This window comes from Catharus ustulatus, chromosome 3 (genome assembly GCF_009819885.2).
Source record: "Catharus ustulatus isolate bCatUst1 chromosome 3, bCatUst1.pri.v2, whole genome shotgun sequence".
NCBI lineage: Eukaryota > Metazoa > Chordata > Aves > Passeriformes > Turdidae > Catharus > Catharus ustulatus.
Genome location: NC_046223.1, coordinates 26,980,271 through 27,002,139, shown reverse-complemented (window position 1 = coordinate 27,002,139; position 21,869 = coordinate 26,980,271). Strand labels below are relative to the sequence as shown.

Here is a 21,869-nt window from a genome sequence, read left to right as displayed (position 1 = left end):
CTGCATTCTGGTAACTAGATGTGCAGCTCACTAAACAGAATTTCTAAGCCTGCTATGAAAGAGGAGCCTTTTGAGCTGAATGTTAGGATTTAAATGGGAGGCATTTATCCAAATGGCCTTTAAGCAATAGAAAGCAGAATAGACATAGACAAGACTCATCCAGGCAGAAGAGAATATGAAAAAGATGCCATACAGTCAAAAGCAAAAAACAAATCACAGCAAAGCAGAGCTGCTCCTGTAGCAGAATGACTTTCTACAATTTTAGGTTTATTTTCAGAAGACTGTGTATGGAATCTATGTGATACCCTGTTACAAGCAGTATGTCTTGAGGCCTCAGTGAAGAGGTGTAAAGCAGTGGCAGTAGTTTGCGGTGCTCTATCCAAACACGGTGTAGGACTTTGTAGTGAGACACTGTAAGGTGATGACATCTCTTCAGTTCCATTAGATAAGGCCTGTTGAGGACAGGGGGAAGGTCACACAGCTGTGTGTGTATTCTGGGAATGCTCTGATGTGGACCCTGGCAAAGGAGACAGTGGGTGCTGCCTGGAACAACCAGAACACTCTGCAGAGTGAAGTGCACCACATGTTACTGAGGAGTAGTGTAAACCATGGAAGGGAGCATCACTGATAGACACCCTTAAGCTGTCTGCAATTGTAGGATCATAAGTAGACAGGGTTCAAACAGAAAAAATTCTCCTTAACATGTTCAGTGTTGAGCCTTCTGCTTAAGGACCCTGGCTTTGGCTGCATCATTTTATCCTTTCCAAGCTTTTAATGGTCAATACTTCTCATGCACCTGCATGGAGAAGGATTTATGTGGAGAGACAAATATGTAACGATGACCATTTAAATCTTGGCAAACGAAATAAGTGTCAAATACTCATGCTATTTGGGACTACCTGATGACTATGATGACCTCACATTTAAAAAGTTTCTTCCAGAGAGCAAAATGACACGTGGTAGAGATTATGAAACACTTAATGTGGCTAGAAGCTGTAATTTTGGGTTTTTACATCTTCTGTAGTAATTCTAAGAAGGTAACAATTACAGGTCAGTTGCAAGGATGAAAGTATTGAGGTCTAGGAGTGTAAACAAATTCATCTGGTCTTTCTGCTAGAATAAATTTAGGGCTGTTTCAAGAGCAGATTTGACCTGTAGCCTGGTTACATCATATTTTATGCTAATACATATGTTTTGTGTCTTTGTGATAGTATTTCTGTTATGTGTGACATTCTGCTTTTGCATCCTTAAAATATCTCCCATTATGATGAAAACTTTTGGAAGATTTGATTGGAAAACAATTAGGTCTTAAAAGTCCATTTGTAGTAAGATTGTTTCCTGGTTTAATGGTGACTCTTGAATAATGTTTAACTATTTTCCTTAGATACAGAGTTGGCTGAAAATACAGCTTAAATATTTTTGTTCAGAAAACTCTGCCATTTTTCCTTTCTGATGCCAGTGTAGAGTAAAGCTGTTTGTTACCCACAGCTTACCTCCTAAACTTAGGAGTCTTTGTGTGTGAGTAAAATATTAATGAAGAAGGATTGACTTGAAGCCAAAGTGAATACACATGCTCCTGCAGTTTTTTATGAAACTTCCTAAGCTTATGAAGCCAGGTTTTCTGATAAAAGGGTATGTGTTGTTCCTGTTAAGTTCTTAGCCTAACAAGTGTGTGCCCTTTTGATATAAGCAAAATAGCATAATCAGTGATCATCTTCTGCTTTGAAAGCATTTCACTTTATTTCTGAGAGATCTATAGTATTTTAGTTTTTAAAAAAACTTGGTTTGCTTTTTACTCCTGATTAATTATAGAAGTAAGCAGCAGTCTTAATTATCTTCATTGAAAAAGTAATTTTGCAAACTAGGCCAGTAAACTGTGTGAAATCAGCCTTTGCAGAAGTAAACAAAAACGGAAGGACTGATCATATTCTTCTGAATAGAGCTATTTTGTGCTTTCTCTAAGCAAGCTGGAAGTGCAGAAGACTCAGTGCTTTGGAGCAAATGTACTGTGCTCCACAAGAGCGTGACAGATTGTCAGGGAAGGCCAGGGGAGAAGAAATTGTGCTATTCACCCCACATTGGTTAGTTTTCACAGCTAGGCCAGGAAGAGTTGTGGGGGTTTGCTGTTTTGGTTTCTTGTTTGTTTTTTGGAGCTGGCATTCTACATTGCTAATTGTGGGCATGCTAATAATCAAGAAAAATGTTAAGCTCTTGAATAATATCTAGAATAGTGAAATGTTATTTTAACAGATTTATTTAGAGATGTAATTGTAGTTCTGTGTTACATGAAGTTTGCAACAGCCGGCCTGTAGTCTCTATGGCCTTTTGCTAATGTATTCAGCTCTTGTTACACCAAGGTTCAAATGTTTTATTTGAGTAAATTCACTCAAATTTTTTATTTAAAAATACTGAAATGAAACTTGCACTTACAAGGTTGTAGCTTGTCCTTTATCTATAAAAATGAAGTCTGGGCACAAATTGTGTTATTTTGCTCACCAGTTGCTGCAGTTCTTTTATTAATACTGCTTCTTCTGTTTTACTAGTACTGTGAAAGGGTAAAGATGTCTCAAGCAGTTTCTTTTTGTGAAAACGATGGCTACTTGAGTAAATTGATATAGGGGACTGGTACTATTAAAAAGTAATTTTTAAAGCTAGATTATATTGAAAAGTAGCCAAGCAACAATTGAAAAGAAATCTTGTTACTTCAGGAAGAATTGTTCATTGGTTAGGAATTGAGAAAAGGGAATAAGAGAAAGAATAATACTGGAGGAATTAAGGGGAGTTGCATACAAATTGAAAGAAAGTAATTTCATTTTAAATGGAGCTCACTTTCTCAGAGCATCCAGCTAGGGGTTAGACATAGTTAGAAACTGGGATAAGGAAGTTGGTGGTAGCTTTTTTGAACCTTTGTTACCTGGCACAGGTGAAGGCTGGAACAAATAGGGTGCTGTTCTAACTGGGACTGTGCACAAAAAGGCTTTGGTTATCCATAGCCTGCAACTTCCCCACTCCTCCTCAGATGGCTTAAGATGCAGGAGTCAAGTGGATATGGACCAGCATCTCTGATATTTTTTGTATCCTGCATATTAACTTCTCACACAGTGCAGTTGAGGACTGCATGCTAGAAGTTCTGAAGGGAAGGACTTGGGAGAGCCCTGGGCAGGCACACCCATACACACATGGAGTTCTTTATAAAGGCTGAGCTGGAATGCCTCTCAGATCCCAGAGGTATTTCACCAAGAAGGAGGAGATGATCCATTCCTGCAAGCAGATTTTTGCACACAGAATTTAATTTGTGTGTTGATGGGAGTGAGATAGAGGATATAATAACCTTTGCAAACTAACCTAAACCACCACCTTGTTTTCACATAAGTCAGCACTATGACCAAGATAATTCCTACCTGTGACCGAGGGAAAGCGGCACCTTAGAATGAAAGTTGGTTTTATTATATTGCTGATTTCCTGTGCCACAGCCTTCCCACTGATTTGGTTACTTTAATTCCTGGTGTGTTGGTGGAGGGGAGGTGGGGGAAGCAGTTGTGGGACACAATGGGCTCTTACTTCAAAACCCTGAGATGTGTAAAACTCAAAGTCACTTTTTTTTTTTTTTTTCTATAATCAGTTCCAAATGAGTGCTTACAGGGACAACTCAGGACTGGCTTGGTTGAACAAATTGATTTCTCATGCTTGAGAAAGTAAAGTCAAACATCCTTGGGAAGCCTGGAAATTTAAATTTTGAGAATTAGACTTTTTACAAAGGGCTTTTGATTTATTAGATTTAGAGCAAGACTGTTGAAATCACCTTGAGGAGCAAAATTATTTATGGCAGCTGCTTACAGTACCAGTGTAATGCCACTTTCGCATGTTTTTAATTTTGTTCCTTCACATGGTCTGTGCTGTGTTAATGATCACCTTGTCATGCTGCCAGTGGAAAACAGTTTTATAAATAATTCCCACTGGTAAGATGAAAGTGTTAACAGAAATACTTCAGTGAAGGTCTTGATTAACTTATACACTTGGCTTGATCACAGTGAAGCTTAGACTTACAATATCTTGTTAGCAAAACTAATAAAACCCATTCATTTTTTCATGTACTGTGTTAATTACCCTTTTACTTTCCCTCATGGGCAGACACACAGAGGCTGATTTCATGTTTGTGTTGAAGACCGTAGTTACACTTTTAGACTTTTCCTTGCTCTACTTACAAGTTCCTACCCAAACAAAACTAACCTTCCCTAATTCCAGAATCCATAATAGTAATAGTAGACCTTCAAAACACTAGATTGTTACACTTAGGTGCTCTGTTTAACCTATCTTTACTATAAACTGCTGAAGAAAGATCTTTTAAATTTTTTGTATTTTCTCATACTTACTGAAAGCTTGCTGCATTAAGAAACACAGTTAAAAACTGAATTTCCAGAATATCTTTCTTCTTTAATTAAAATTCCCCAAATGTAAATATTCCAGTCAATTGCCATTTTGCAATAGAGAATACTAACATACCATATTCCATCACCACCACCTCTGAAAAACATCAGGAAAACAGGCATGTGCCACATTCTCTGAAGCTTAGTAGCAATAGGATCACAGAAACTGTGTTAATGAAGGGCCTTTTAGAAAAGATGTTCATAATGCTGGTTTCCGTCTCCTAAAACAAACTCCTTGGGGCTTGGACTGGATGATCTCCAGAGGTCCCTTCCATGAGGATTCTGTGAAAGCAACATGTGTTGGATAGATCAGTTTAATTAGGCAAAATCATACTCAGATGGGCAATAGTCTTTAAGGTTATTTATCAAAATACAGATTATTTGATACTTTGGAGTCAGTGACCTCATGCTCCCCTAAAGCAAGGTCAGCACAGACCCTGGAGTTCAAATACAGTGGGTGCAGGGAGAGCCTAGGGATAAAAATGATCTCAGGGTGAAGTAGTACTTACATATGCACAAACTGAATTATTTCCTAGGCTGGTCTGTAGAACTCAACAGTGGTTTCATTTCAAATTCGTAGGAGTAGAGGCAATACAGGCAGCCTTTGCTTGTTAGTTGCCTTTTTTTGTAATGGGTTTTTAATGTTTTTTTTGTTTGTTTTGGTTTTTAGTGTGGTCATCCGTGTGCCACTGTGAAAGGCTGTCACAGGGTAGAGGTAAATTCTCTAAATTAGGGGTTTTACTTGGTTCTCACAATTTGCAATTAAGGCTCACCTAGTGCCACCCATGGCAAGGTGAAGTAAAATTTCACCTTTCCTGAAGGAAATTAATTTGAAATATAAAAATGGGAAAATAAGATGTTAAAGACAGAAGGAGTCTTTATGTTAAAGACACATGTTACAGTCACAGTGTAGACTGTAACTTCCAATGGCATTACTAAGTAAAAAAGCTAAAATATTCCTTGAGCTGTGAAGTGAAGGAAGCTTAGGTTTGGTGGGGTTTTTTTCATGGATTTGTTTTGCAGGTGAGTGGATTTTCTCAGGTCTGATGACTCAAGTTTCATCCTTTCAATAGGTATAACAGCAGTAGGGCTCTCTTCTTTACCCACCTGGCTATTTCATAGAAACAAGACTTAATTTCAGTTTCAGATTCCCATATCCTTTTTTTGTCAAACTGTATTGAAACTGGTTCACAAGTTGTGGTGGGAAAACACACACAGAATTATGCCTCCTAATTTCCTTGTTTTGTTTAAAAACAGGAGGAAAGTCCCTTTGATGTTGTTTATTCTTTCAGATTGCCAGTCTGATTGAATAAAATATACTAGAGCTGCTATTCTTTTCTGTGCACTGAGTGATCCTTTCCTCTCTACCTGCCCTCACATTTCATCCTCCATGGTTCTTTCACCTTTTCAACAGATCTTGAATTGACCTCTGTTAACTTACAACCTTCTGCTTTTCTGTTTCATTTGTCTCTTTGTAATTTGCTTTGTAAATTTAATTGTGTGAACTGAATATTTTTATAAGGAGGGTTGATGGGCTGTTGTTATTACAGTTGCCTAACACTCCTCATTATAAAATCCTGGTTTCAACTACTCATGTTAATCTTTACTAGTTGGTATTGAGTTTTTTCTATCCTGTATTTTTTGTAAACTTTAATTACTTGGGTTTTGTTACTGTAGATATGATTCTACATAAGAAATTAGGAGGAAATACTATATTTACACAGGCTGTGAAAAAGATTGAAGGCCTTTCCTTTGAATGCTGTCACCCTTGTATGCTTTTGGATATGCAGGCTATTTATGTAAAATATGTACAAATTTGACTGAAAAAATACTATACTTTCCATATATATATACCCACACATACATAGACACACACTCAATAGAGACTGAAAGGAACCTAAAAGCTAAAACCTGTGCAGATTTTTGTATTCACAAAGCAGCTTAAATTTCTCTGCTCCTGAAATGCTTACCTGCATTCCAAGCAGGGCTACTAAGGATGTTCCATGCCTGGAACATTGCCTCAGGATTCTGCAACCAATACTGTAGGCAGCTCTGGTCCAGACTGCCTTTAGATACCTGAAATGATGAAGGTATAGATTTCTTTTTCTTTTTGGACCTTGGCAGATTATACATATGTGTTGCCATCTTCACTGCAAGGTCAGGTATACAAATAATAGGAAATTCAACTTCAATTCAACCTTGTAATGCTGCATGTATGAAGAAGCAAGGATAAGTTGCACTATCACTTCACTGCCTGGGTTTTTTAATAGAAGTTCTTTTATAGTTCAGTAGACAGTGCAGATTTGCTCTGGTAGTGAATCAGGAACATGCAGTGTAGAAACTATCATCTTGAGCAGCACTACTGCTTTAGCTGCAAGTGGAATATGATAAAGACAAAAAAGGACATGCCAAAGCTACTTAGTTTTGCCCTTGTGGTTTTGCATTTGTCCCTGCCTCTCCCAGAGAGCTGTTTTGTGCAGGTAAGCAAGTCATACCTAGCAGAGTTTGGAAAGGAGGTCACCATGCTGAATGCTTAGCTGGATACCTTGCAGGCATGATTTGCAGGAGTTCAGAGCACACACAGCTGAAGCCAGAGGGAAGTGCATTTTGAATATTAAAGCATTGGGGTGCTGACTCCTCAGTGAAACACGTCATAATGTCTCAGATCAGACATCTAAAACCAGTCAAGATTTTTTAATCTTCATGACTGTTTGCCCTTCCTGCAGAATAGATAGTGCCAGTCCTTCTTTCTGTGTACATCATCATAAGTGATTTATGAAGCACTCCATATCACGATAAATGACTGAAAGCCCCAGGTTACTTAGCCATTCTGTCTTCCATGCCTACTTAGAATATTTTGGAATATTTTGAATAAGAAAGGTTCAAAGCCATGTACTAAATGTGTGGAGAATAGAAAGAGAGATTTCTTCCCTGTGTTGGGGAAGTCCCTGGTGTTGCATAGTCCATGTCTGCATTACTATGTGAGACACAAATGTTTTAAATTTTTGTCTTGTGCAGGGAGCACTTCCATTCAGCACACTGGGGAGAGCACTCAGCATTTAGTTCCTTCTCAGTTGAAGAGGCACTAACCAATTCCTCAAAGAACTTTGAAGGAAATGAAAAAGAAAATGTAAAATCTGTATTCGGCAAATATATTCGTATCTGTGTTGGATTTTCTATTGAAGAACTCTGGTTACTGACTGAATACTATTTATCAGTCAGAGTTTGTGTATATATTTACACTTTATGCAAAGCTAAGCAGCTCCCGCTCCTTACGTAAATTTACTTGGATGAAGTCCTTGAAGTAATTCATACAAACCATGTTACAATTTACTGATCCACCTGGGCATGCCAAGGCCCCTGGAATGGCATGTCTGCTGAAGATGCAGATGAAGGTGCAGGGAGCCAGCCCACTGATATCTGAGATGGAGATACACTATCCAAATCCCTTGGAGCCTGCTAGAGGATGCCCTGATGACAACTAGAAGTTTCCTGGCAAATCTTGAGCCAGCTGTTAACACATTCAGAGTACAGCTGTATGGAAATGCCAGAGCCTGAGGTATTTCAGTCAGAGAGATACAAGTAAGTCATGCGACTTCCAGAGAGGTGTATGACCTGCCCGTGTAAATAGAAGTGTCCTGGGTCACTGAAGGTGCAACATCCAGAAGTCACCTAGGTGGCAAGAACTGTGTGAAGGAAAAAGGGTGTGACCCTCTCCCTAGGATTTCTTTAATGTGAACATCATATTGTGAAGCAACATAGAGTCCCGATTCTAGAAATGCCTCAGTCACAACAGGATGACTGAGGTTAGGATGGGATCAGCAGGTCTTTATTGTGAATCAAAACTTGTGGTAGTAGTGTGAGGAATATGTGTGTGTAATCTCATTTCAGAGATTTATGAAACCAATTTGCTCTCAAGTGAAATCACTGGTGCATCATCTTCCCATTGGAAAGAGCCAGTGGTTCTCTCATGGAGTGAAAATGCTCTTGAAAAGCTCTTTGGAGATAGATATTTTCCACTCAGGATTGAGACTTGGGGCTGTTTACCTGTTACACACCTGCAGGGGAATTGCCCCTAAGTTCTCCTTAGATCACTGCCCCTAAGTGACCTGTAATCACTGAGTTATTGAATAGGATAAACAGCACCTGCCTGTCTGTATGACTGCAGCTCAGTAGTCTGGCTGACTTTTTTTGTTGGAATGTCAGAAAACTTACAACAGATTCCACTCTATTCATTTCTATTGCATTGAAAGCAATTTGCAAGTATGCTTTGGAAGGCATTTTGATCTTGATAGAAAAAAGCAAGAAAATTCTCTTGGTCGTTTGTACTTAGCACCTGCAGTGGGAATGTTTTGTGGTCCTGGTAGCTTCTCACATTACAGAGCGCTTGCAAATTTAGTTGTATTTTCATAGCATTGTGTGTCTGTGTCCGTATATCAGTAAAAAGATAATAATGTGAGCTGTTCTTTACACACATTTCATCCCTTAATGAAATCTGAATATGAACAGACAATCTGGACTGTATTGGAGGCTTTTCATGTAAGGGTGGCTGGGCTTTTTTTCATCAGGCATTCATATAGTGAATGGTTTCTGTGGGGTTTTGCTCTTTAAGTGTATTCTCTTACATGGTGAGGAAATGAGTTTAGAAAATTGGCCAGTAAAGAAGCTGAGACTGTATTATGAACATATTTGACATAAATTATTATACAAAAAGTTATGGTACTTTCTGAAAGAGCAATTTTATGGCCACTTCTTTTCAAATGTCACCCTCTATTAACAAGTAATATGAAACAAAGATAAAAATTAAATATAAACCATCCTAAAATGTGTCACCCCATAGCATGTTATAAAAGGTATCACAAGTGAAGCAAAGACTGAATTACAGAGGTTTCTGAATGTTTTTTTTTTTTTTGCTATTCTTCCCAAAAATACCTTTCTTTAGTAAGTCACACATACACTGGAATCAGATGTGTTGTAGTAAGTCAACAAGTGTCTTCTCTTCTCAGATGTGCTCAGTAGCCAGTTTGCAGGAATCTGCCTTGTTCCACTCTTTAGAGAGAACTGCTGGAAGAACAATGAGAAATACCAACGTAAACTAACATTCAGGAGAAAGTGTAGAACAAGATCAAAACATGTTGTAACTTAAGAGGCCTTGAAAATCAGAACATTTTTCAATAAGCTAAAATTACAGTAAATTCACGAATACAAGCCGCACTGAGTATAAGCCGCATCTCTGGGTGTTGGCAAATATTTCGGTTTTTGTCCATAGATAAGCTGCACACGAATATAAGCCGCTCTGTCGTTCGCAGCGAGGACCCGCGTGCAATTAGTAACAGAACCGTGGGAGGGCGGGGTTTACTGGCTGAGCTAAGGCTGTGCAGGCTCGGCCCGCTAGGGGCCGCTGATGGGGCCAGGTGGCCCAGCCCGGTGCTGCCGCTCGGGGCCGGCCGCCGCTGCCCCTGGGCTCGGTCACCCCGGGTCGGCACTGCCCCGCGGTGGCAGGCAGGGACGGAGCTTCCCCCGCTCCTACGGCAGCGGCGGCGGGCGGGGACAGAGCTTTCCCGCGCCCGTGGCGCCGGCGGTGGGCGCGGACAAAGCACCCCGCCTCCTCCCCGAGCTGCGGCAATGGCGGCGCGCACTTCCCGCCCCCCCCCGGCTGCGGCAATGGCTGCGCAGGGCTCCCGCCGGCTCCCGGAGCCGCGGCAATGGCGGCGCGCACTTCCCCCCCCCTCCCCGGGCCGCGGCAATGGCTGCGCAGGGCTCCCGTCGGCTCCCGGAGCCGCGGCAATGGCGGCGCCCCCCCCCGTCGGCTCCCCGGGCCGCGGCAGAGGAGGGAAGAAGGAGCTCTCCCGCCTCTCTCCCCGCCCCCCGTGCTGCCTGCAGGGAGCCAGGGCAACACGGTAACACTGTAACAATTGCGAAATGCCGGCTTTTACTGGCCGGTGCTTGGCTCGGCACTCTGGCTGGCACGTCTGGGGTTGTAAATGTCAGAAAATTATTCACATATTAGCCGCCCCCGACTATTAGCCGCACTTCCGGGTTTCCACCAAAATTTTTGTCAAATTGCTGCGGCTTGTATTCGTGAAATTACTGTACTCTAAATTCCAGTAATTCAAAAGTTTCCTTAGCAGTTGTCACCAGTTGAGTCAAGCTGGCATCTAGAATGAGGGTTATAGCACCAAAAAAATGTAGTGTTGTATCAGTAGTCATGTACAAATAAATAGCATTTTTATGCTTATTTTTGTGTCTTGCAAAAAATTCACCAAGATACACTTAATAATTCACATGAATTATTAAAGAATTAATTAAAGAAGAAGGAGAGAGAACTTTTGCATTGAGACTTGTAATTGTCTTAGCAAGATTTACTGGTGTGTCTGGAACTTGTTAAAATCAGTGGCTTTTGCAGGGGGAACTTTATATTACTTCTTTTTGAAGAATTGTACTATATAGAAAATGTGTAAGCACTGTGATTTTTTTACTTTGTATTCCTAAATTTATGTCAACACCTTACAAGTTGTTGCCAGCCCACTTATACAACATTAGATCATCACATGGATGAAGGAACTGTTTGCTTTCTAGAATACAATGCCACTAATTAAAGTTGAAAGTGAATGGACTGAATTAGAATCAGCTCATCCATCAAAGACTGGCTACTGATTATTTACTGACAGTGCTTCATTTAGCTCTATTAATTACTCAGTGGCACTGTTATGTAAAGGTCATGCTTGAAAAATTAAGAAAGAATACATGAAAAATTATTTTATGCACTCAGTGCTGGAGTCTGGAATTGGTAAATGTTAAACAGAGTGTTCATGTGAATAATCTATTAAATGTGTTTTTTCTTATCAGCGTTTTAATTGTGAGTGAGTAAACAGGACAGCAGCTTACAGATCCTGATAGGCTCCTCATGGAGGATGTGATGGTCATGGCCATGGCTACATAGCAATAAAGGAAAGTTTGCCTTCCTATTACTGCTTTTAAAAGAGCTTTACAGCTTTTAAAATAGCTTGTTTGTTGTTTCACTTTTTTTGGTTGTTGTTCTGCCCAAATTGTATGGGGTTTACAGGTATTTCAGAGAGAAGAATTTTTTTGGTAGTTTCTTGTACTCATTACCCATTCCTTCCTTATTCCTTTATCCTTCAAATAATAAGCCTCTTACCATCATTCCCCAGATGTCACTCTAAAATTCCTTCTACGATCCAGAAGTAAATGTGTCTCCTGTGTTCCTACAGCAGAGCTGTGACAGACAGCTCATTCACATTCAGTAACCTTCATCAGTGCTAAGCAAAAACTTCTGTATAGTTGGTACATGCCAGTAACAAGTCTTCAGTTATACATTGAAATCTAGTCATTGATACTAGTTTTGAAACTGTATTTACCTTCATTTTTTCCCCAATAAATACATAATTTGAGTTTAAAAAACCCATATGTTCTTATTTGCAGTATTTTAAAATTTAGCTGAATAATATTTTTGCCTAATAAAAAGGAAAAGCATGGGTTCTGAGGGTTTAGGCAGGGGATACTGTCTTTTTGCTGTTTAAATTAGAACACGGCTTGGAGGGAGGGAGTTCTGCAAAAGTGGTAATGTAAGAGGTAAAGTCCAAATGCTCATTTCCTCCAAAAGATCTGTGAGCTGTGGTTGTTTTATTACAAAACTTTTCATGTACAGGAGCATGGCTCACATGGGAAAATCTTACATATACATACATACATATTTACATACTTAAAAAGGAAAAATAACGTAGTTACTAAGTTGAAAAATACTGTTCACTTCACATTCCAAAAAAGGGATTGAAAAGATGATGAATATGTGTGTGCTCTTTTGCTCAAGAAGGGACTTGAATTTTCTACTTCAGTCCTGAGCTGTAAGTTTCCATGCTAATCAGACATGTTATTAACTCAGATCTGTTTATAATCAAAGTCAAAGCTGAGAGCAGCATCACTGCTGCTCTACTCAGAGACTGCAACTATTAAGAAATTAGTTTTGATTAGTTTGTTTTGTAATGGTGTTGTGTTTTGACATCGTGTTGCGTGATGTCAGGAAGGGCCTCTTTTTAAAGCCATCCTTAAAAGCATGGCTATAAAACAGACTCAGGCAGGGAAATGGAAAACATATGAAGCAGTTGTACGTCATCTAGGGAATGGTGTTTCTCGAGAGGATAGAAATGATCTAATTGCCTTTGATTTTATGAAACACTATGAAAAGGAATCTGCTTATATATTAGATTTTACATAAATGGTCATTTCAAAAAGTGGAAAGTTTGATGTTTGTAACATAAATTGACACAGTGCAATTGCAAGAGCCATCTGCCAACCATCCAGATGCAACAGTTACCATTTCTGCATTTTCTTTCCTTTTTTTTTTGGTTGGTTGGTTTTTTTTTTGGCGTTTTTTCTTTTGTTTCGCTTCTCAGTTGTCTTATTTTAATCCTAGTGCCCAGAAGAGTGACCACACTCTAACATTATTGTGGCGACTGGGTGGGTATGAACACCCCTTGACTTACTTTTATTCTGCCCTGCTGTTTTTCTGGTGGCCACACACCTATGCATTGTCTTGCTGTGCAGTTGCACAATTTCTGCCTACATCAAAGCAGAACCTATTTCAACATAGGAAATGCATTTTCTAGCTTCACTTTATTTACCAGCTCTTTTAACTCTTGGGTTGAGCCAATGGGATTTTTTTCTTTTTTAAATTTGAAGACTTTTTAAACTTTATGATGTCTAGGCATACATAAACACAGCATTTTAAGTAAAAAAATATATCTGCAGCACTAACTCAGCTCTCTTAGATTTTATAAGCTGAGAATAAAACAAGCTTGATTATTTCTGAACACCAAAAGGAAGACAGTCTGTATACAACAAAGAGGTGATTAGTGATTAGGTGAAATTTTCCATCTGCAAATCTAATATTACAGGTATTAGTGACTGTGATGCTGAATCTTCCATCAGTTGGATGAGAACCTGATACCTTGTTTGATACTCATCATCTTTTACAGTGATGTATCAGAAAACATGAGATAAATCCCCAGTTTTGCCAAGCACTCATTCAGTGATCTTTGTTGCTTTAAATGCCAAGCTTGCCTCTGAAGTAAGAATACTACCTCATTTTACCAGGGTGTTACGAGGTACAATATTGATAGTGATGTATTAATGTTTATAACTTGATGGGCAGCACTTTGTGCAAGAAATTAAAAAATATTTTACCAGTTCTAATGGTAGTGGTCTATCTAAAACACTTTCTGTAATTTCAGTTGGAGAACTTACCCTATATATTTTCCTTGAAAACATCACTACTGTTGGTCCACTGTTCCTTGTGAGATTTTCTCTCGGAGCTGTTACATTCTGAAGCTTCCTTGCAGATTCACTTCTCTTTCTGTTTGTCCTGAGCACAGTTTATGTTTACAAAAATTGCACTGCTCTTTGATCTAGAATGAATTCAGTTAACAATTTGTCGTACAAGAATTACAAAGGAATATGTTCTGGTTTTTTCCTGTGCCTATATTTTATCATGGTTGCCCTTAAAATCTGTGTATCTGCTCTTAATACATCCTTTCAGTTCCCTATAGTATCACCAAGGCTTTAACAGAGAGCAATTGTATAGTTGGAGGACATGTAATAGGCTACTAGAAGAAATATTTACATCTGGCATGATCAAAGCTTTTGGACTATATGAATGTGTATGTGGGAGGTCTAATTTTTATGGGGGCGGATTCACAAAGACCAAAACACTGCAGTACTTAACCCCTTTCCCTTTATGAAAATTCAATTCCTCAAAATGAAAAAAGTATGTAGTACCTGATTCTTATCTTTATTTTTCATTTCAATGAGTAGTATTAAGTATTCTGCTTGTAACTACTTGTTTTAAGTCATAGAGAATTTTTTTGATATTTCAACCCCTGTAGTGGTCTATTTAGTAAGATGCTTATCTTACTGGTGATATTTTTGCATGTTAGAACATGTGCACATTTTCAAATTTTAAAAACCTCATATTTTTAACATAGTTTTGATAGTCTGTAGAACTGCTGTGGAAGGAATTTTGCTGTATTTTCAGTTTATAACACTAGCTACAAACTCAGGTTTGGTTTTTGCAGGTTTAGTTCCTCTGGCAGTAATCAGCTGTGAGCCCTGGCTATTTGTTTTTTGGGTTTTTTTTGTTATTCAGTTACTTTAAATAGTTACATTATGAAAGGCTATTAACACTCAGACATTTCAATAATCTCAGCATTTTGTTTGCAAGGCTGTGATGGGGATGTTTGGGATGATAGCTGACCTGGGCTAACAGCTTGCTGAACGGGGAGGTCTTGCTCTCCCTTTGGCTTCTTTCCTTCCTCCTGCTGTCCTGTGATCTTCCCTTCCCTGGCCCCCAGCTACACCAATTCTGACTGCAGGGTAACCAGCTCGGCTTGCCAGCCAAGCAGAAGAGCCCACACGCCAGAGCTGCGTGCCAAATGCCTATTGTGCTATTCTGAGCCTTAATTTACCAGGTGAGCAGCAGAGTACCTGAGCTGGCTCCCAGGTAAGCATCAGGGGCCTGGGGGGCTGTGGTGAAAGGGGAGCCACCTGCCCTCTTTGCCCCTGGTGAACTTGCATCTTGCTCAGAGCACTCTCTGAAGTCATAGCATGAGTCATGAGCACAGCATCATGTGTAATATGTGGCTTCTTGAAAATCAGCCCTGCCTTTGCAGGCAGATGATGATGTGAGGAGCACTTCTTGTAAACAGTGGGAAACCGTACATTTCTTTTGAGAAGACACATGTTTTGTGGGTATCTTCAAAGATTCTGTGCATCCTTACAGCATCCCTGGCAGTTACTTTTAGACCTGGGGGTCATCAAAGCAACAGAACATTTTCCCCTGTGAAAGTCTTTTTTTTTTTTTTGCCTATTAAATCATGGGTACCTATGTAACTTTGCTTGCTGTTACCCATTTGTATTACTTCAGCACTCCAAGCTTAGGAGAGTTAATATACTTATTTTGGATAGATGCTATAGCTCTCTGTTACCCTTGTGGCATTGATAGTCCACAAATCCAATCCTGAACTATTCTAGCATCAAATTTGTATAAACTGGTATCAAAGTCAGTAAATATCAGGGTGTTCTGTAAGTAACAGCAGCTGAGGGAACATTCAGAAATCATGGACCCATTCCTGATACTCTGCAGGAGTGGGATGGAATGAGCAGGTGGAAGTGAAAATTCTTCATCTGCCAGACATTGGTATGTTGTTGAGTCTCTGTGAATACCTAAAGTACCAAGATTCTGCTATGCTAGTTTCTCTAACACAAATCCCTTGCAAGGTAGGCAGGCTCTTATCCAGACTTTGGAAGTCAAAGTTTTAGTGTTATGTGATGTGGCTTTGTTTTTTTCTGGTCTGAACACCAGAACTGACAGAAGTTTTGTTGATCAGTTAAATGGCATCTGCAGTTCACAGAAAGGTGATCAGTGTGTTCAGGATCTTCATGTTTTTTCTTGGGTGCAACACATCCTTTGCATGTTTTCCCTACATTTTTTTCCCTCTTTTTTAGTTTGAAGAAAAAACGCAGAAAAAAAAAAAAAAAAAAAAAAAAAGACTTGCCATTTCCTTTGTTGCAACTTGTAGGATATTCTACAAGACTGCTGTACTCTGACCACAAAACTGCCTTTTCTTCTGTGTCATGCTGTTGAAAAACTGCTAGCAAGCAAGTTTAGTCTAAGCAGAACCTCAGCATTACTTGTTTTGCTACCTCTTGGTAGTTTTCAGTATGGTCACGTAATACCACAATTAGAGGCCCTGATCTACTTCTTGATGCATTTCTCAGCAGTTCAGCATTCTCATTCACAAAGACAGCATCACTGTATGTATTTATACTTAAGGAGACTAAATGTTAAAAAGGCCCCAGAACTGGCTGTGCTATCTATAACTGGTCCTCCAAAGCAACAGCTAACTCAGCAATGGGAAGTATGTTTGGTTTTTAGCCCCCAGCATCACCTAATTTGTCAAATATTCAAAGACAAATAGAGTGACGTAAGGAAGAGGCCTTATATAAATACTTGTAATTGTAGGCATTCAGTAACCATCATAAAACTCAAGAATATCAGACTTTGAAAGAGCTGAGTTTAAAATATTGTATTTTGTAAGCATTCATGACCAGGATGTTTGTTTCAGGCTCAGAACACCACACTCTATTTTAATCTCTGTTCTTAAAGCTCTGAAGATTGCCAGTATTTCTGGGGTCCCTATGGCACTTGAATGAAACTGTTTCCTCCCTAAGCCTAAGCAAAACAAAACAAAGGAGAAACTATTGTGTCTTGGTACTAAATAGGGCACAGCAACAGGGAAAGCAAGGGTTTAAAAAAGAACAAGCAAAAAAACCACACACCCTACACCAGAAAAAAAACCCCAAAACAAATAAAAAACCCCAACAAATTCCTGGAAAGGAATGTCAGCAAAAACAATACCTAAAAACCCCAATACCTAAAATAAATGGGATGGAAATGTTGCACTACACCACTTGTCAAGCACTCCCTCACAGAAAAAGCTCAGGGGTGTCCTGATAATGTGATAATTCCTGACATGAAGAAAACAGATTTGATCATTTGATTTTACTGTCTAGCAGAGACAAACTGTGTATGTAACATTATTAGTGTCACGAAGAGATTGACTGCCTGCCTTCCTGTTGCTTGTTCAAGGAGATTTCCATTTACCCTCATCTAACTCCAAGATAAAGAAGGGACCATCTGTTCTTTCTTCTTCACTCCCTTATTATGGTCCTTTGTCCTCATCATCTCAAATACTAATTCATTCTCCCTAAAAGTCCTTGGTACATTGCCTGGTCTGTCAAGTGCATGTACTCATCTTTCCATCGGTCTGTTATGCCCTAGATGTTTCCTTATTCCTTGGCATGTGTATTTGCCTACTCCTGATGTTTTAATGTGATGTTTCTCTGCTGTGCCAGCGTACCCCAGAAAACCTGCAGCTGGCCTGAGGCCTCGGGAGGGGTCCATGCTCCAGCTCTAAATGTGGGTTGTGAGGGAGAAGTCTTGGCTGCACTGCTGTGCCTCTTCGTGTGTAAATTGTTGTTTCCTTACAGGAGAAATGCTTAAATACAGTTGCACACAAAAAGTAAGGTGTGCCTTCCATATCTGTATGGATTCTTACCAAATAATTCTGACTCTGCTGTGCTCCCAAATGACAGCCTTCAAGAATGGCATGTCTTTATGTACCACTACTTACACCATTCAGTGAACATTTTTTAGTTTGCTGGTGACTATGGACATAGATTAATTTTGCCAAAAACATTATGATAGTGATAGAGATTTTAAAGAGGCTTGTCCACTAGCTCTTCTCTTCTGGCCTTCTTCCTGCCCTCCTTTTAAATTTTTTTTAAAAATTGTATTAATTTACAAGTGGAGAAACTCCTACCTGTGGACACACAGGACTTGTGACATTTTTATATGTTCTGTTATCAAAGGCAGGCCTAAGACCCAGAGAGTTAAATCAGCATCTTTCCAAATGAGAGCAGCGAGGAAGTTCAGGGAAGAAATACACTGTGGATGATAGCTTTGTGTACAGCTCTGGCATGATGCCAAAACCTGTATAAATATAGCTCTGTGATGGGGTCGTAAACAGTGTCTGCCTTTCCTTTCTCAAACATCTTTTCTGAGCCTGTCTTCGTGCCTGATCTCTCTTACATGTATATGTGTGTATGTATATCCTATTATATATAAGGAGGTTACACACCAAATAATTATTCATTTTATATCCCAGCCCTTTAAAAACATATCATGTGTTGTAGGTTTTGAGTTCCAGTGAAAATGAGATCTAAGTTACATGAGATCTAAGGCATAGCTGTTGTTTAACAAAAATAGTCACCATGTAATAGTGACAGGACTGTCTGGAGATGTTTCTAACAGACATATTCATATATTTAAACCCAGATTAATAAATGTCTCTACATGGGCAGGAGAAAAAAAATTAAGCATCAGCATTTTCAGTTGCTACATGTGTTATTCTGGAATTGAGAGAAGGCCCCAAGTGGCACAGAAGTAAACATCCATCTAATTTATTTGCAGTATATTTTATCATTCTGCATGTGTTTGTGTAAATTCAGCATATGTTTTCAAGAAATCACTTTTGTGCTGATTTCATTTGAAAATGTTTGTGGTCTTGCTCTGTATTCTTAAACATATTTTCTCTCAACAGAGTTTGCATTTAGGATAGTGAATGCTCCAATGGCCTTGGATTTAGCCTTTGGCGTAGTGTGTGAGCTGCTCCAACGGTGGGGAGAGATCCATGCCGGTGTCCCAATCCTGCTGGAGTGGCTTTTGGGAGACAGCGACCTGCAGAGAGATGGGGAGACTTCAGCCCTGGTAATTTTAACAAGCAGTTGCTGTAGCATGTTAGAAGCCCTACAGTTCTGCAGTCTTGTGGTAGAAATAGAATGAAATGTCTCATCTGATGAAACCTGATAATTGCTACTGCAGTACTAACTGATTTACAATCTTTTTTAAAATTCACATAGATATTATTTAGAATGAAAAGAGTTTTATGTCTGTTTCCTGGTAATGCCTGCATAAAATTAAAGAGATCAATAAACAAACATTGAAATAAATCAAGAGTTACTTCACAAGGCATTGTTGACTGAAACATTTTGAGGCTGTAATGTAATTACATTCAGTATTATTGCAGATGATGGCTTCCCTTGAATTTAAATTGCTGTTGGGGGTGCCAGACACATCTGGGCATTCAAGACCAGTGTTCTACCAATGCTGGCTTTCCCAGTGATGGCATTTAAATATTTGGTAACTTTATCCCGTCATCCATGTGACTGGTTCTGCACAACATGAAACAGCCTTGCTTACAGCAGTCATTGACTTCAGGATTGTTCCTGTGAAGATGAGGTTTGCCACACTGGTTATGTAAAAGTTATTACTGTATAATACACCATGTTCTTTTTTTCTTGAAAAGACAGTAAAAGTCAAAATAATGCTGGGAGGTAAACCGGAAGGAGCAGGAGCAGCTACATCTTTGAGAAGTTTGTTGGCAATTAATATGACTCATGAAATATATCATGAATATTTATTAAGAAAACTGTAGTTCAGGTGTGCATTTCTGATGTTTCACTGACTGATACAATTTTCATTTAATCCAGTCAAAAAGCTCCATGATATAGCAAATCACCATACTACTTACAGAGGTCTTTGTGAAATATAATACTGTTTCATAGGGGAAGGCAGGCACATACTAAGGATTAAAGCTACTATTTACTTCCAGTATTTCCCAAGACTTGTGCCATAACTGCCTAATTTTTGAAGGCAAAATTTCTTTGGCAAAGTTGGAAAAACAGTAAAAAGGTTCCTAACCTTTAAAAAAGGTGTATGAATGTTTACCTTTTTTTTTTAATAGAAAAAGCTGTTCTGTGACAGCCTCTGTTGTCATCATTTCTATATATATCCTTTTTCATATCTTTTATTATCTTTTATTATTGTTGTTATCAAACCACAAGTAATTTTCTAATCACTGTTGGTTTTCTTTTTGTGAAGGAAGAAGATGATTCCCTGTTTGATAAAGGGGAAGTGAATTTTTGGGCAGAGAAGCTGACTCATGTGAGACAACTTAGTAAGCACCTTTTACATCTTATATCAGTGACTCATCTCACCTTACCAGAGCATGGCGAACTTAATCATCTATCAAGAATAGCACTGGACCAAGCCCAGTGCACTGAACACCTTCTTGGAGCTTTACCACCAGTTCCAGAGTTCTCCAGAACTCCAGAATTCACAAAATTGACTATTCAAAAGGAGAGAATATCAGTCTGTCTTAAAATATTGAATCTGCTGAAGTCTGATGACACTTGCAAAAAATGAAAATCTGGAAAATCCATAAATTACTAAAACTTCATCCTCAGGGAGCTGCACACATTACTGGATGGGCAGGGAGATTGAATTCCAGCAATGTTCAAGGAATCTGATCTGGGATTGATGTGATGACTTCAGGAAACCTGCACTACCTTCAGTATTCAGGCTAGAACTACATTTTTTGTATTGATTAATTGTCCATTGATTATTTTTTATGAGATGTGCAGTGGGAGACTTTTCCTTTTAAATACATTTGCTAATTTCATTCAGCTGAGCATTGTTTATTGCAGCTACTGTAGGAAGTAAAGCAGCTGAACTTAGTATTTTCCATTCATCCAGGTGCAGGCCACCTGTAGTTCTCTTACATTTTTTCCCACATTTTTACCTCCTGTATCTTAATACCAAGAAAATGTTTGTTGTCTCCTTTCAAGGTGTAGCATGTTAATTTTTAAATTAATATGTTCTTTTAAAAAAATCTTTTAAGTGTTTCTAATAGAAAAACAAATGGTGACTGTTTATGGCAATTTTTAGAGTACATTGTAAATTTTACTGCATTTTCCTCTGGAAGAAGACAAAGATTTTCACTTTAGTAGTAACCTTGTTTTGTACATGGAAACAGCGTTAGTTAGATTTCTGCATTCCTCTTTTCTCCTTCAAATCAAATAACTACTTTCATAAAATGGCTCTAAAATGAAGACTTGCTGCGTTCAAAACGAAGCAGCTGTTCCATTGTAAATGAAGCAGTTTCATCTTTACTTCAAACACCTTGCTCTGCAAGCAGGCTGAAAAGTGATGTCCTGCCGAGGAGTGTGAGGAGTTTCTGTGTTTCTGTGTTTCTGTGCTGCAGCCCTCGTTTTTGGGAGATGCTCTCACCAGGTGGGGCAGCTGCAGGGACTGTTCTGGCTGCTCCAGGGTCTTGCTGTGTCTAAAACACAAAAAGGCTTGTTGCCCACTGAATGTTTTGGATTTTTTCTGCGAACGCGAATTGGGTTTCGATATGAAAATGACACATCAGAAATAAATGCTGATGTGCAAAGGTTGTGTTACCTTCCCATAGCCAAGGGCTGGACGTGTGGCTGCGGCGTGGGCACAACGGGTGTGCGGCCCTGTACGCCGTGATTTCGGTGTCCTTGGAAGAAGAACACGTCCGATGCAGGCCTGCTTGCGTTCAGCCTCTCCAGCTGATAGTGTCCGAGCGCAGGTTAGCGCCAAATCTCGGTGACGCCTCGGTAATGCCCGGGCGCTCGTTTCGCGGCCGGGCCCGCCTCAGCAGCGGCCTGCTGCGCCGCGCGGCCGCCAGGTGGCGCCACAGCACCGCCGCGCACGGGCCGGGCCCGCGCTCCCGCCGGGACGGGATCGGGATCGGGGAGTGCCGGGATCGGGGAGTGCCGGGATCGGGATTGGGATGGGGCTCCCGGAGTGCCGGGGTCGGGATTGGAATTGGGATGGGGCTCCCGGAGTGCCGGGGCAGGGTAAGGCCTGGGCCGGCGCTGCTCCAGCGCTCTGTGCTGCAATGCCCCATAGCCGATGGCGGGCGGCTCTCTTGAGTTTAGTCTCTGCTCTAAATAGAGCTCAGCTGCCCAGTTGGGTCCAGTGCACATCTCAACACT

General features: G+C 39.8%; 1 protein-coding gene across 3 annotated transcripts in view; it reads left to right on the top strand.

The window, feature by feature from the left end:
• THADA (THADA armadillo repeat containing) overlaps nucleotides 1-20,672 on the top strand; it is a 154,602-nt gene extending 133,930 nt beyond the window's left edge. For all 3 annotated transcript variants that reach the window (XM_033054000.1, XM_033054001.1, XM_033054002.1), the window contains exons 37-38: nucleotides 18,605-18,771; nucleotides 19,945-20,672. In XM_033054000.1, coding sequence (XP_032909891.1) covers nucleotides 18,605-18,771; nucleotides 19,945-20,268 — 491 coding nt within the window. In that variant the 3' untranslated portion in view covers nucleotides 20,269-20,672. The remainder of the gene's footprint in view (nucleotides 1-18,604; nucleotides 18,772-19,944) is intronic.
• The last annotated feature ends 1,197 nt before the right edge of the window (nucleotides 20,673-21,869 follow it).